The following is a 14,070-nucleotide window of genomic DNA, read 5'->3' as shown; positions in this document are numbered from 1 at the left end:
AAAAAAAAAAAGCCCAAGACATAGCGTAAGGGATTGGCCCAAGTCTCTCAGCGTAGCAGGAATGGAACCAGCCTGGAAACTGGCCCCCCCCCCCCCCGCCCCCAGCTCAGAGCCCTGAGGACCAGGCTCCCCAGGGACAGCAGGGTTTGGAAACCACCTCCCCAACCTACCTGCAAAACTAGCATTCCAATTTCTATTTGGATCAGCACCAACGCAGGCACTTCCAGGATTTAAGGACCGTGTCTTCCTCCATAATCGGTTCTGAAAAGTCCACCAAGTAGGGAACAAACATTCAGAGATGGGTCAGGACACAGGAGGAGTGAAGGTTTTCTCTGGAGGTCTATGAAGGGGCGGGCATCACAGATGGGGCAAGCTGCTTGCAGCTCTGCTTAGAGGCTCATCAGGGCTCCAGTCCTCACTGACTAAGCAGTCTTCTCTCATCTCCCAGAGAAAGGAGGCTCAGCTCTTCTGGCTCAGAGAGAAGGACTCCCCCCAAAATGCCCTCCCCAATGAGAACTTTATAATGCAAAAACCAGCCTGATACCACCTGAACCCACTGAATAATTTTTGGCTTCAGGAAAAAGGACAGACATCATATGCCCAAATGATCACTGGCATGACAGGAAGTGCACAGCGACTGTTTTATTCTTACCTAAAAAACTAACCCGAATCCCATCAAACTTCAAGATCTGACTGCTAGTGAATAGGAAATACGGGGGATACACGAACAAATGACACCCAACAAAGAAGCCATCAGGCAAATTCAGAATGTGAGACATTCTACAGGAAAATGTACCTGGTTTCTCCAACAAATGAGTGACATTTTTAAAAGATATGTGAGTGGTGGGGGTGGGGAACTGCCATAGATTTAAAAAGCCTGCAGAGCCATAACCACCAAATATGGGTACATACCTTATTTGGGTACTGATTTCAACAAACACACTCAAGAGACATTTACAAGATAATTGGGGAAATTAGATGATATTAAAGAAATTCCATTAATTTTTAAAAAGTGACAGTGGTGTATTGTTTGTTTTGTTTTGTTTTGTTTTAATTATCATCAACCAGAGTTGCATACTAAAGATGTTTTGGGTAAAATAACCTGATGTCAGGGATTTGCTTTTAAACAAAAGGAAAAAAACTGTGTGGGAGGGAAATGAAAAGAAGATTGGTAAAGTATTGATAATTGTTCCAGATCCGTGATAGGGAGTTCATTAGACTATTCTCTCTAAGAAAGAATATTCCCTGGTGACTCTCAGCTCAGAGAATGAGTGAAACACAAGAGCCCAGGGAAGCTCATAACATGCACATGCATGGGCGTTCTCTCCACGTTCACACAACTGTTTAGGTAGCACAGCGAGGATTCCCAACAAAATCTTCTTAAGTTCAAGCCCGGCTCATCCAGAATTACTCACTTGAGTTTGTGTGTACACATATCCATCAGGATTGGCCACAGGCAACAAGAAAATATCCATTTTCTCCAAGATGGAGGTGAGAGCTGGGTCCTTCCCATAATCAGATACAATCTAAGCAGAGACCAGAAGCTTGTCAGCTATGCTTTGGCCAGCAAGGTCTAAGCCCATGTCATCTTCTCCAGATGCCCCTCTGCAGACTCCCTGTCACCCTCAGAGACACAGCTCTCTGCAAAGCTCTTGGAGCCCTTCAAACCCTGCGGAAATGTGGCTTCATGAGGACAGCAACTGCAATGAGTCCAGGGCTGCCTGGTTCATTCATTCCTTCCAGGGGGTGGGAACAGGGAGGGAAGAGCCACATGTCCTAACAGTTTTGGGGGCTCTGAGCCCCCATGCTAACAGGCAGGGAAAATAAATCCTCCACGTGCAGCACTCCTGTCCCTAGTGCCGCCTTAAAGCAGACTCTCCAGAGGGACATGGTAGACTGCATGAGGCCCCTGAGGATCTGGAGGGCTAGGGCAGGGCCCAAGGCAAAGTTAAATCGGAGTTTCACTGATGAGAAGACTCCACTCCCTTCCTGTGGTGCTGACTACGGGTTAGAGTTTCAGGGCCACCTCTGCAGCTCATTAGCTCGCTACTATGAATGAACTTTGTCATTTAGCCACAGCGGCTTGACCAAGGGGCTCTGACCTTTTGCTTCTCTGATCTGAAAAGGCCCCCGGCCCACTGTGTCTGTGCAGAGTGCCTTCCCACCTCGTCGCCCAAGCCCAGCCTCATGAGACCCTGCAGGGGCACCCTGGGCCCACCACAATTCTCGGCTAATACCGGGCGACATGACCTTCCTCGCGGTCCAGATTGCTGTGGCCTGCGAAATCCACTCCCGGGAATGGATGCCCGCATTCAGCCAAATGGCTGGCCGCCGCCTGCCTTCTGCAGTGCTGAACTGTGGAAAGACAAAGAGGCCAGAAAGTGACCCTCTTGCCCATGTCTCTGCTCACCTCTCCTCTCCCCAGTTCACCCCTATTCATTTAATCCATTTAAGATAATTCAGAGACCAAATGTTCCTGAGGGCACCATCTATTTATCAGGCTTATCCGTGACCAGGGAGCTTAATTGGTGGGCTGGCTAGGCCCAGTCGCAGCTCCAGGCAGCTCCAGCCGCTCCAGGGTTGGAAGCAAATGGGAAGGGGAAACAATTGCTATTGTGAATTATCATGCTAGTGTGATTAGAGATAATATTGTATCTCTTGAAAGACCTCAAATGGTATCCCAACAGAGAGAGACACAAGGGTGCATAAACTGGCCTGTTCTAGTTGATGCAATAAATGAATTCGATTTTAAAAGGGGGAAGAGAGAGGTTCACTATAGCTCTTTGTAAATGGCGTTAAATGAATTCTGGCTCCTGCCTTTTAGCGTGGGGTCAGGCCGCCTTGGGTCAGAGCGTGGTGCTAACGAAGCCAGAGTCTCCATCAGATTGGCAAATAATCTAAATTTATGTGGATTATTTCAGAGCGACCAGCTCGGTGGCAAATCTCCTCTGGCTGGTAATTCTAGCTACGAGTCTGGGTTCTTCAGGGCTTATATGAAGCTAGGGATTTGACATATTCTTAGCACCATCAGTTGTCCCGTGGTTCATATCTCCAAATTCCTTTTTATTCAGTTGGCCAGATTATTTATATAATTTATGTCCCTGCCATAAATTTTCTACCTCTTTTGCCAATATAGACCTGAATCTGTTAGAAATATCTAGAAATTAGGCTTTGTGCAGCCAAGGATCATAGGCTGGGCTTAAAATCACATCAACCCTAAAATTAGCTTCCCAGATTGCTTTTCCAAAAAGTACCCCTAAATGCAGAATAGATTCTGTAGAATCAACCCAATTTGTCTTGCTTTACAGAGGTAGGAATGAAGGCAAAAGCTCGTGGCCTGAGAGCTTTCTGGAATACTAACTGAACCCACCTCATCCATCCCCATTACCCCTCACCCACTATACACACACACACACACACACACACACACACACACACACACATTGATCCTGCCTTTTAGTCAAAACTTGCAACAGGATAGGCTCCTTCCATTTCCTTCCATATTAGGTACAAACAGAGGACACACTGTCACACCAAATTTGATCCCCAGTAAATGTCTCCCCCATATCCCTGAAGTCAAGGAGATCCTAAAGCATTGCCTCCTTCAGAGGGCTGGGGGCTGGGTCTTGGTCACAAGGGACCAGGTACCTGAGTCCAGTCAGGTTCCTTGAAGAGCCTAAGGCCTCACCTTCAGCACATACATGGGCCGGTTTTCAAATGAATGCCCAATCTTCACCCTGCTCACCAAGGCAGGAAAATCTCTGGCAATGCTGTCCATCTCACGGTAAATCTGAAGCATGAAAAAGTGAACTCAGGGGCATTTAAAAATTTTGTCATGGGATACTTATTCTTGAAGAACTGCCTAAAGAATCCTTTTCTACAATATTCTATAAAACAATACATTTTATCTTTCCATAAAATTATAGGCCACTAAACTAGAAAGAGTTGTGTATACATACTGCTCCAGAAGTGTGGTCCTTTGTGCCATACTAGACTGGATAATCAGCAATCACCCCATTTAGCCAAGGTTCTCTTTTTTTTCTTAACATTTTCTTTATTTATTTGAGAGCAAGGGACAGAGACAGCGACAGAAGCAGAGAGAAAGAGAGAGCATAAGAAGGGAGGAGAGGGAGAAGCAGGCTCCCCCTCTGAGCAGGGAGCCTGATGCAGGACTCTATCCCAGGATGCTAGGATGACAACCTGAGCCAAAGGCAAACACTTAACCAGCTGAGCCATCAGGCACCCCTTAGCCAAAGTTCTTGAAAACGGTCCTCTCCAAACCTTTGATCACTTTCTTCATCAGTTTTTTTTTTAATTAGCATACATCCTGTGTGTGTGTGTATGTTCGTTTTATAATGTACATATATTATGTATATTACTTATATATATTATGCATACCACTGGAATAATGTACCACACAAAGACATACATTATAAAACAAAGAAACAAAAATGGTTGCATTAATAATAAATATTAATGTATGCAGAACATAAATAGGAGTTGTAATTGTTTCTTCCTCCATTCCAGTAAAGCACCTTGCTTACACCCTATTGTACAAGCACCCCACTTTGGAGATTCTTCTAATGGCCTTAAGAGAACAAATAAAGAGCTATAAATCATAGCTACAAAAGGTTCCATTTGGTTTCAATTTCTAAAAAAATCTTGATTTAAATAGAATTCATCCTTCTTAGTTGCTCAAACGTTTTGAGGGTCAAAAGAAGGAAATAAATAAATGTGTATTTAGACCTTAAAAGTAGAAGAGGGAGCTTTACAGAGGAGAAAAACATGCAATCAATGTTGAGTAAAATTCCAGCTTCCATGGTTTATCAGAGTTGCAGTCAATATCGCAGACTGAGCCGAAGCAAGAAACCATCCCCTAAATACATACATAAACCAGATAAACTACAATGAAAATAATTCACAGCCAAGCTCAATAATCAAGAAAGGAGAAACTTGATTTCTTAAAAATCAAGAAAGAAGAAACTGAAAAGGGAGCTAACCAGCTGGTAGAGGGCAGAAAATGGAGCCTCAAGACCAGATCTCTGCCTTAGGCTCTGAGGGTTTACAGCAGACCAGAAATAGCAACAGAGGGCCCAGGACCCAGCGTGGACTAAGGAGCTGGAACTTGAGAGCTGAGAACTGGCCCTGGAAACTCTACCTACAGACCCTAGAAAGGGAAGCAAAAAAATCAGATGCCCACTCTGAGCCGTGAGAGGCAAGAAAGTCACCCAGGAAAAGTTAAAACACCAAAGCGATATTGGGAAAGAGGGGTCCAAATTCACACTGCAGAGATTAGGAGGAAACTCTGCTGGGAAACCTAACAGAAATAATGGCAACCACAACAACACACGGGAAAACTGAAACTGGAAACCCTGGCTGAGACAAACATGAGACTCCCGCCAGAGACCTAAGCAGGCCTAAGCGGTTACAGGATGAGAGCTCTTCAAAGCTGTTTTTAGAAAGAACTGCGTGTGATCAAGCCAAGAGGGAGATGGTACACTGAAGCACAGCAGAAGGCCTCACTGGGGAACAGGGAACAGGGTAGGGTAGCTGCAATCAGATGGCAGTGACCCCTAAAGCCAGAGAACAAAAGCAAGTGCATGAGAAAGTGCGGCTCCCATAGCAGGCAGGTGAGGGGATGGAGTTCCTGGAGTCTTGGGTGACATTTGCAACCGCTTAGCTCAGCTAGGGAGTGCCTCACCGTAAGGAGGCTAACGTCATGGGTCTGATCCCCTTGTGAGCCCTGAGCTCTGCTTTTGTCCATGGCCCTGGACTGAACTCCTAACTTTATCCAGCTGTTTTGCAGATGTATGTCATTGGTCACAAAAGGGATGAAGGGGCAGTGCGGTTGGAAGTGTACACAATAAACAAAGCTACTGACAATCATGGGAAAGAAGTGAAAACAGTTGGTCAACCTTGGAAATAATCCCTCATCTAGAAGAAAAACAACTCGACGTATATGCCTCATGAAAAGCCTGCCAGGAACCCCATCTTTGGATAGAAAGAATAACATGTAGGCAGATATAGGAAGGAGAATAACAATTTCGTTTTGAGGTGTTGTTCTGAGCTAGAAGAGTTTCCAGATTATTGCAGAAGACATTGAGGATTGTAAGAAAACTGTATGATATGTGATACAGTCCCATTCTATAGCCCCTCTTGATTCCTCAAGTTCTAATATCATATTAAATTTTTCTGCTCCGAGTTTTTTATTGAAAGGGTTGGCTTACCTTGAAAGTCAGTCATCTATATAAAGTGGTTTTTAACTAAACACAGCACCAAAATACATTATAGAACAAATATGCATTATAAGTAATCATGATAAATAAAGTGGAAATATTTGGTTAACCTTGGAAATAACCACTTGTCTACTTGCCTGGAATAAGTAACATTTTAATCTGGGTGAGTAAAATACAGGGATTATGGTGGGGTATAAGAAGGTTGAATTACAAGGATGGAAATGATTGTAATTATTTCATGGTTTTCTTTAAGGGGTTGCCTTAAGAAAGAAGGATGCATGTAGGAGAAAATGTTCAGTTGTGTTTCACTATGCTTTTAGGTGCTGGTGGGAGATAAACAACCCAAGAATTATAAAGAAACTGAAGTGTTCACATTTTAGCCCCTTCCTGAAAGGGTATTGTGCTAAGGGCTAATGCATCCTAGAAGTAAGGAAAGGAGTTACAAAACCCCAGATGCTGATGACCTGGATCTTAACCTGCTCTGAGACACTTACGGCTTCCAGAGAATGGTAGGCCCCATAGTTGAAGTTATTACTACTCCGCTCTTGCCCTTCATTGTGTTGCATTTCTTCATCTTCATTATCTAAAAGGGCCTAAAACAGACATGGCAATGCTGTGAAGTGACCCACCAGAGATGGAGGTTCATGTTGTTTCTGCCATGTTTTGGCACAAGCTGGCCATGGATGGCAGCACCCTCAGCACACAAATGTCAAGGTGTAAAAAGGAGGTCAGATTTCTTCCACATATCTATAAAAGCTTACTTCTTGGCACCCAACGTACATCACCCCATTCAAAACCCACTTACTCCCCAAAAGTAACATATGTGCTATTTGGTTATTCTATACTATGAATTCTCTAGACATCAGCCCGCATCTGGTATCCAGTGCCTCTGAAATACACAGCTTGGGAAACCATTCAGAAACAAAGAAATTCTTATAACCACTCATACTTTGAAGGCTCCTGGCAGATGTCTGTGACATGTGAGGATGATTAATAAGCTCACAGCTGCTCACGCCATCAGGAAACTCCCGAGCCAAATCACCAATTAGTCCATAACCTACCTCGGTGAAGGAGAGAACATGAGCCAGACACTGTCCTGCTGTTCATATACAGGTCGTGAGGCTGGTGTCTGGCTTGGGTGGTGATGTTCCCTCCACTGAGAACTACTGGTGACATTCCTTCTTTTTTCAAAAGATGCTTTTTATGACTGGTCTCCAACACCACCACCCCCCACCCACATTTTTCTTTCCTCTTGACTTCAAATACAAAAAGGGAGAGAGGCTTGATTATTTGTGGGGCATCTATGACAGACCAGGTACTGTCAGGCATTTCACATACACTTAATCATTTAATTTTCTCAACAAATTGTATTAAATAGGTATCGCTGTTACCATTTTACTGATGAAGAAACAGAGGCTCAAGACATTCATTGCTTGCCCCAAGTCACACAGCTGATAGCCAAATCAGGATTTGGATCCAGCTCTGTCCAGCTCCCTCACCTATGTATACCCTTTCTACTACAACATGTTCCACTAACAAGTTATGGTACCTTCTGTCCATGGATCTCAATGAGTTCATCTATAAAATGGAGGATAAGAGACCAGGACTTGCACATGTCTCAGGTCCACTCTGGATGCTTTGTCCTATGCAAGACCAGTTAGGGACCTTGGCCTACCCACCTGCAGGTCTTCAATTGTCACTGAGTACTCTAAGCCCTGGGACTTTAGGAAGGATCTGACTGACTGCAGACTGACAGATGGGACCAGGACATCCACAGGACGACTGAAGGTAGAGGGAGATTTCCAGAAGTTGAGCTGAAGATAACAGAAATAAAACCAGGTTAAGGGACAGTTCAGGTAAGAGGCACAATGGATTCATTCTTCTAGAACAACTGCCAAAAGCTAGGGTGATCCCTGAGGAGCTGGCTTCCACCCAAGGGCAAACTTGGCCCATTTCACAGCTGTGTCTGGTCAGGCCTGCCCAGAAGGCAATACCTGGCAGAGGCCAAGAAGTAGTAAGTCAGTGGCAGATAGAAAGATGGAGTCCCCCATTGAGGCCACCCATCTCCCAGGACAGCAGTGCTGTGATCTCCAGCACTTCTCCCCATCAAGCCTTGCAATCATGTAAGCACATGTGGACTAATATAGGACTATACAGGAGAACTCTCCAGGAGCATTAAAATGTCAGTGGTGCAAGTGTCTTCCCTCACCCGGGTCAGAGATACCCAAGAGGACTAAGAAGAACCAGGTACCTTAAGGTTGTCTGAATTCACTAGCTGACTTAGTTTGCTGCTCTCGTCTCCATTTCTGACATTAATCCTAAAAACTTGGTCCCTGGAGGAAAGAAAAACAAAACAAAACAAAACGAGATAATGGTGAGCTTTCAGCTGGCAAATAAACCCCAAGCCGATTTGTCCCAGACATAACTGGGCCGAATGAGAGGAAATGGTCTAGTCTTTGGTTATAATGTATAGCCATTAAAAATAAGACTACGTGGCAAATATGAAAAAGTGCTTATAGTATAACTTGAAGGGAAATATTAAGTGAAAGAGCAGGACACAAAATTGTATGTATGCCATGATTACAAGTATGGAAAAAGCAGATGCATTGGAAGAAAAACAGACAACGGAAATATAGCAAATGCTGACAGTGCTTATGTCCGGGTCGTGGGATTATGGATGACTGACTTTTTTTCCCCTTGTATCTGTTTTCTGTAATGTGGTCATATTACTTTATAATGAAAAACATATATATTTTGCAGAAAGGAATGTTCCTGAGTTACACGCAAAGCTAACTCAAGACATAAAGAAGCACTTCTTCACTGTCAAAGGCAAGTACTGAGGGGTCCATGCTGGAGAGAGCTGGAAAAGCGAATAGATCTTCCATCCTTGGAGGGTGAGCTGTTTGCTGGGTGGTCTCGCAATCCCTTTCAGCTCCAGGACTCTAGACAAATGCGAATTACAATACCAGCTAGGGTGCTGGGGCTGACTTGGGATTCAATCCTCCCAAGGGGGCCCTGAGAAGGCCCGGGAGGGAGCCGGCCAGTCCCGAACCCCCCTTGTTGTTTGTCACGGACTTGCTTCATCTCCACCATTTAACTTCCGCAGCAGCGGCAGGGGCAGAGGCCCCCCGAAGTCCTGTGTGTGGGTGGGAGAAGGCCAAGCCTGAAAAGCTGCCTTTGTGCTCTCAGCCGGCTCGGGGAGCCAGGGGAGCCATTAGGCCGTTGCTAGGTGACGGCCCGAATGAATCCGCACTCGACGCTGTCACATGCGTCATCCCTTTACAGGAATGAATGCAGGAAGAGCTGCTGGAGAGGGCTGTGGGCTGAAGGACCTGTTGACAGGGAAAATGATTCTGTCACTGGGAGCTAAATGTGCAGCCTCACGTGGCAGATCCGCAACTTCTCATAGGAAAACTGGCCCAATCCAGATGGGACTCTCAGGGTTTTACTTTGTTCCGGGAGGTTCTGGACAATCTCCAGGGGGTCTAGTCCGGCCCCAAAGAGGCAAGGTCTACTGATGAGTTGCTCCAACTGCAGGTGGCAGGTCTGGGGGAAATGCCAGTGCCAAGGGCTCACTTTCTCCCAGCTTATCCAGTCCCCACAGGGTCCTTGGAGGGGGGCCACCAAACACAACCCCTGGGAGCTGTTGAGGCTACACTGGAGAAGCCACTGGCTGGGTAGGTCTCAGTCTGAACCCAAAAGGCTTGCTAGCAGTTGAACTGCAGCCCTATGAAGATGGGGAGTCAAACTACCATTTCCCTGACATAGGCAAGCAGCCTCCCAAAAAGGAACAGGTTTAAAACAGAAGGGAAATCCTTATTCCTGGCTAAGTACCAGGGCCCATATGCCGAACTTATGCTCTACTACAACCCACCCCCAATACTCCAGAAAAAGAGGGGTCTTTAAAATGAGTGTTCTAGAAAGCACACCTGTGCACTGACATCTCTATTGGCAAAATGAGGCATCTGTAAAATACAGCACTGACTAGAACAATCACAAGAAAGGAGGAAAGGGAAATGGAACAGGAAGAGAAAAAAAGAGGAACATAAGATTAAGAAGCTCTCAAGAGTGTGAACATCACGTTACACATGCTCCCAGAGCATGTGCTTTACTGTTTCCAGAGTGGTAACTTCACAATAGAACTGTCATACTCCTGGGCATAATCCATGATAGTGGAACCCAGTGGATCTAACTGGCCCTGAGCATGTGTAAATCCACAGCACATTTCACCATGCCCTATCAGCCAAGCCACCAAGGATAAAGATACAACTATAGAGTGCAGAGAGGCAGAGTGGAAGGGCTGGAGCACTTCTCCATTTGTCTCTCCTCCTCTACCCTCTTAGCTCCAGCCTCACTGAAATCCCAAATTCACCATGTACTATGCCCTTCCATGCTGTTCCCTCTGCCCAATGCCCAGCTCTTTTCCTTATCTGCTTGGCGATCTCATGCCCAAGCTTTAGAACCAACTGTCCTCACCATTGAGGTTTTCCCTAACCCAGAGGCAATGTCAGGGACAGTCTTCAGATGGCGCTAAAAAGTGAGGGGGTTGACAGATCTCATGAGCGTGAGCCCATCAAACCCCAGCAGGGGCACCTGGGTGTCTCAGTGCAAGGAGTGTCTGCCTTTGGCTCAGGTCATGATCCTGGAGTCCCAGGATTGAGACCTGTGTCAGGCTCCCTGCTGGGCAGGGAGTCTGCTTCTCCCTCTGCCTTTCACCCCCTCCTTGTGTACTCTCTCTCACTCTCTGTCTCTCAAATAAATAAATAAAATTTTTAAAAAACAAAAACCTAGAAGCAGAGAGAACATAAATAGGTGCCGGGTGAAGGGCTGCCATTTTCTTGCCCTAATTGTCCTTCTCTATTTGAAAAATGCCCTTTCCCAGTCCTGAGAATGTGGCTAGCTGAAAACAACCTATTTCTGCTATCTGGAAACTCATTCAGAGGTCTCAAACTCTTTCTGAAAATGGAAGATTGATCTGGGAAAGGGGATATATTGGAATTTGCAAGTGGCCGTGCTTACCCCTGCTACTCCATACAGGTGTTCTCAGTGCTCTTGTTAACTCTGCCCCACCCCCCATACCTACAGCCACCCAGCTGCTGCCAACAGGATGGCTGGCGACCTCCTCTCACTCATCCTCACACTCATCCCACGTTCTGAACAGTCAACAGGCCCCTGGGGCTGAGCTTCCATCCGTCCCTCACTGCCATGAGGGCAAGCCAAGTGGCCTGTTCTCTGTGCCCATCTCACCTAGCTCCCCAGCTGGGCTTAGCAGCCACCACAAGACTCAGTTTCACAGAACTCTTAACTGCCTGCCAGCTACTGCTGATGCTCCAACCGGTTCTGCAGCTACTTCCTTTATTCTGCCTGCCTCGTACCTCTAGGCACCCTGGCCACCGTCCCATCCTTAAGATGACTGAAGACCAGGGCAGAAGATGCCAGCAGAGGAGATGCTGGGGGCAGCAGGGAGCTGGGTGGAAGAAACAAAAGCTAGGGAGTGAGGGTGGGGAAAAATCCATCATCTTCATCTCTATCACTGCCGTGCCCCCTCCTAGCCAACCTGGCCCTGGCTTCCCACCACTTGAACACACAGAGAGGCCAGCTTCCCCTTGCTAGAAATAGAAATGTTCACTGAGCTCGGTGTCTGGGACACGTCAGGAACCCCAGGATGGATTCCACTACCATTGCTGGGTTCCCTACTATAGGGTGAGACCAGATTTTGGGGTGAGGATGACCCATTGGTTAAAACCATCTGCAATTAGCCCAGGCACACAGCTCTTTCTATATAAGCTCCAGCGGTGGGCACTCAAACACCAGGCCCAGCTGTCTCAACTCAGGTGTCCTCTACATTGTAAGAGAAGTCTGTATCCTGAGAAATAAAGATTTTTCCAGCCATGTGAATAGCTGCAGTGAGAGCCTGACAGCTCCATGCATCAGCCCACACGGCAGCAAGCATAGTTATTACATACCTACTGCTGAGCTGCCTGTGGAAAAATCTCCTTCTCTGGCCACCTGCTATGCCTAACCCCTCTGAGCTATTTGACAGTAGACACCGGTGTGAGAAGAAGTCATCACCATAAAAATTACTCAATCTCGTATAAGTAATTACCTCAATAAAGAACCCCAAAGTCCCTTTAGCCAGAGAGCATATTAGAGAGTCAACTAACAGATATAGATATATCTGTGAGACAGAGGATCCTATCTGGAGATTAACTTGTGCTATAGCAAAAGGGTATGGGTTTTGCCTTCAGAGTTCCAGCTCCCCCACTTACCAGCTAAGTGGCCTTGGGCAGGTTCCTTACCCTTTCTAAGGCTGAGTTTTTTCATGTTTAAATTGAGGAAAATAACACCCCTGCCTGGCAGAGTTGTTGCGTGATCCAAAAGATAATGCACATGAAAGCTCTTTGCAAATGGCAAAGCATTATGCAGTAATGAGTTCTTAGAATTCAATCTAGCAGGGGACCACAGCATCCTTTCATCTCTCCTACCTCTCAAATGTCCTCTCCTTTGCAAACCTCTGCAAAGCATTCTGCATGGAGCATGTTGGGCATGTGTGTACATGAACACACACATACACATGTACACAAGGTGTACAGGTGTATCCTTAACATGTTAATTCTCACCACTGTGACTAGGCAAGACCTATCGAATCCCCATGACCCAAACACTGATGAAAAAGTACCAGTTCCAGGGGATCCCTGGGTGGCGCAGCGGTTTGGCGCCTGCCTTTGGCCCAGGGCGCGATCCTGGAGACCCGGGATCGAATCCCACGTCGGGCTCCCAGTGCAAGAGGGAGCCTGCTTCTCCCTCTGCCTATGTCTCTGCCTCTCTCTCTCTCTCTCTATCATAAATAAATTTAAAAAAAATTAAAAAAAAAAAAGTACCAGTTCTGGGCAGCCCCGGTGGCGCAGCAGTTTAGCACCGCCTGCAGCTCAGGGCGTGATCCTGGAGACCCGGGATCAAGTCCCACATCAGGCTCCCTGCATGGAGCCTGCTCCTCCCTCTGCCTGTGTCTCTATGAATAAATAAATAAAATCTTAAAAAAAAAAAAAGTACCAGTTCTATAGGCGCACCTGGGTGGCTCAGTAGTTGAGCATCTGCCTTTGGATCAGTGCTCTTGGGGTCCTGGGATCGAGTCCTGCATCAGCTCCTTATGGGGAGCTTGCTTCTCCCTCGCCTATACCTCGGCCTCTTTCTGTCTCGAATGAATGAATGAATGAATGAATAAATAAATTTTTTTTTGAGAGAGAGAGAAAGTACCAGCTCTACAAAGCCTTCACCATTAACAAAAAGGTGAAATCAAAAAGCCTAAGACCCAGGTTTTCCCCTAAACATGGCAGAAATTAAAAACAATTTCTGATAGTTCTTGGTAATTCATAATATAGAAGTAAGAAAGTAGGAGAGGCCTGGAACTGACCCCAGAAATAAAAACTAGAAAGTAAAAGAACTGGTAGGAGATTAGGGAGCCAGGGAGGAACTATGCAGGCCACCTAATCCTGATTTCACAGATATGATTGAGTCTGAGAGAGAAGGAACTTGCCCAGGATGACACAGGGTAGAACTGGGACAGGAGCTCATGTCTTCTTTTCCAATGCCAACACCACTTGAGGTATAATCAGCCATTCATTTTCAAATCCATCTGGCTCCCATATCACTGAACTAATCAAGTAACAATAATAATAGTAAGTCCAAAAGGAACTTACCCAAAAAACTTTTCTCGGCCACAGATGCTGAGCCCAATAAGGGCCCCAAAGAATAGTATCCACTTCATGTCCCAAGAGTGTCGGTCACAGAGTGGCTGAGTCAAGCATATTTATATGAAGTCTGAGGCAGACTC

General features: G+C 46.0%; 1 protein-coding gene across 2 annotated transcripts in view; it reads right to left on the bottom strand.

Moving 5' to 3' along the window:
• CPA4 (carboxypeptidase A4) overlaps positions 1-14,070 on the bottom strand; it is a 27,053-nt gene extending 12,983 nt beyond the window's left edge. Inside the window, exons 1-8 of one of the 2 annotated variants that reach the window (XM_072784576.1) lie at positions 13,937-14,070; positions 8,488-8,569; positions 7,916-8,050; positions 6,731-6,829; positions 3,689-3,790; positions 2,251-2,355; positions 1,416-1,526; positions 171-261 (exon numbers count right to left, since the gene is read on the bottom strand). In XM_072784576.1, coding sequence (XP_072640677.1) covers positions 171-261; positions 1,416-1,526; positions 2,251-2,355; positions 3,689-3,790; positions 6,731-6,829; positions 7,916-8,050; positions 8,488-8,569; positions 13,937-14,004 — 793 coding nt within the window. In that variant the 5' untranslated portion in view covers positions 14,005-14,070. The remainder of the gene's footprint in view (positions 1-170; positions 262-1,415; positions 1,527-2,250; positions 2,356-3,688; positions 3,791-6,730; positions 6,830-7,915; positions 8,051-8,487; positions 8,570-13,936) is intronic. The other variant, XM_072784575.1, reaches the window with a different exon arrangement.

Source organism: Canis lupus, chromosome 18, assembly GCF_048164855.1.
Source record: "Canis lupus baileyi chromosome 18, mCanLup2.hap1, whole genome shotgun sequence".
Lineage (NCBI taxonomy): Eukaryota > Metazoa > Chordata > Mammalia > Carnivora > Canidae > Canis > Canis lupus.
The sequence above is the reverse complement of the archived record's forward strand: the minus strand, read 5'-3'. Positions and strand labels throughout refer to the sequence as shown.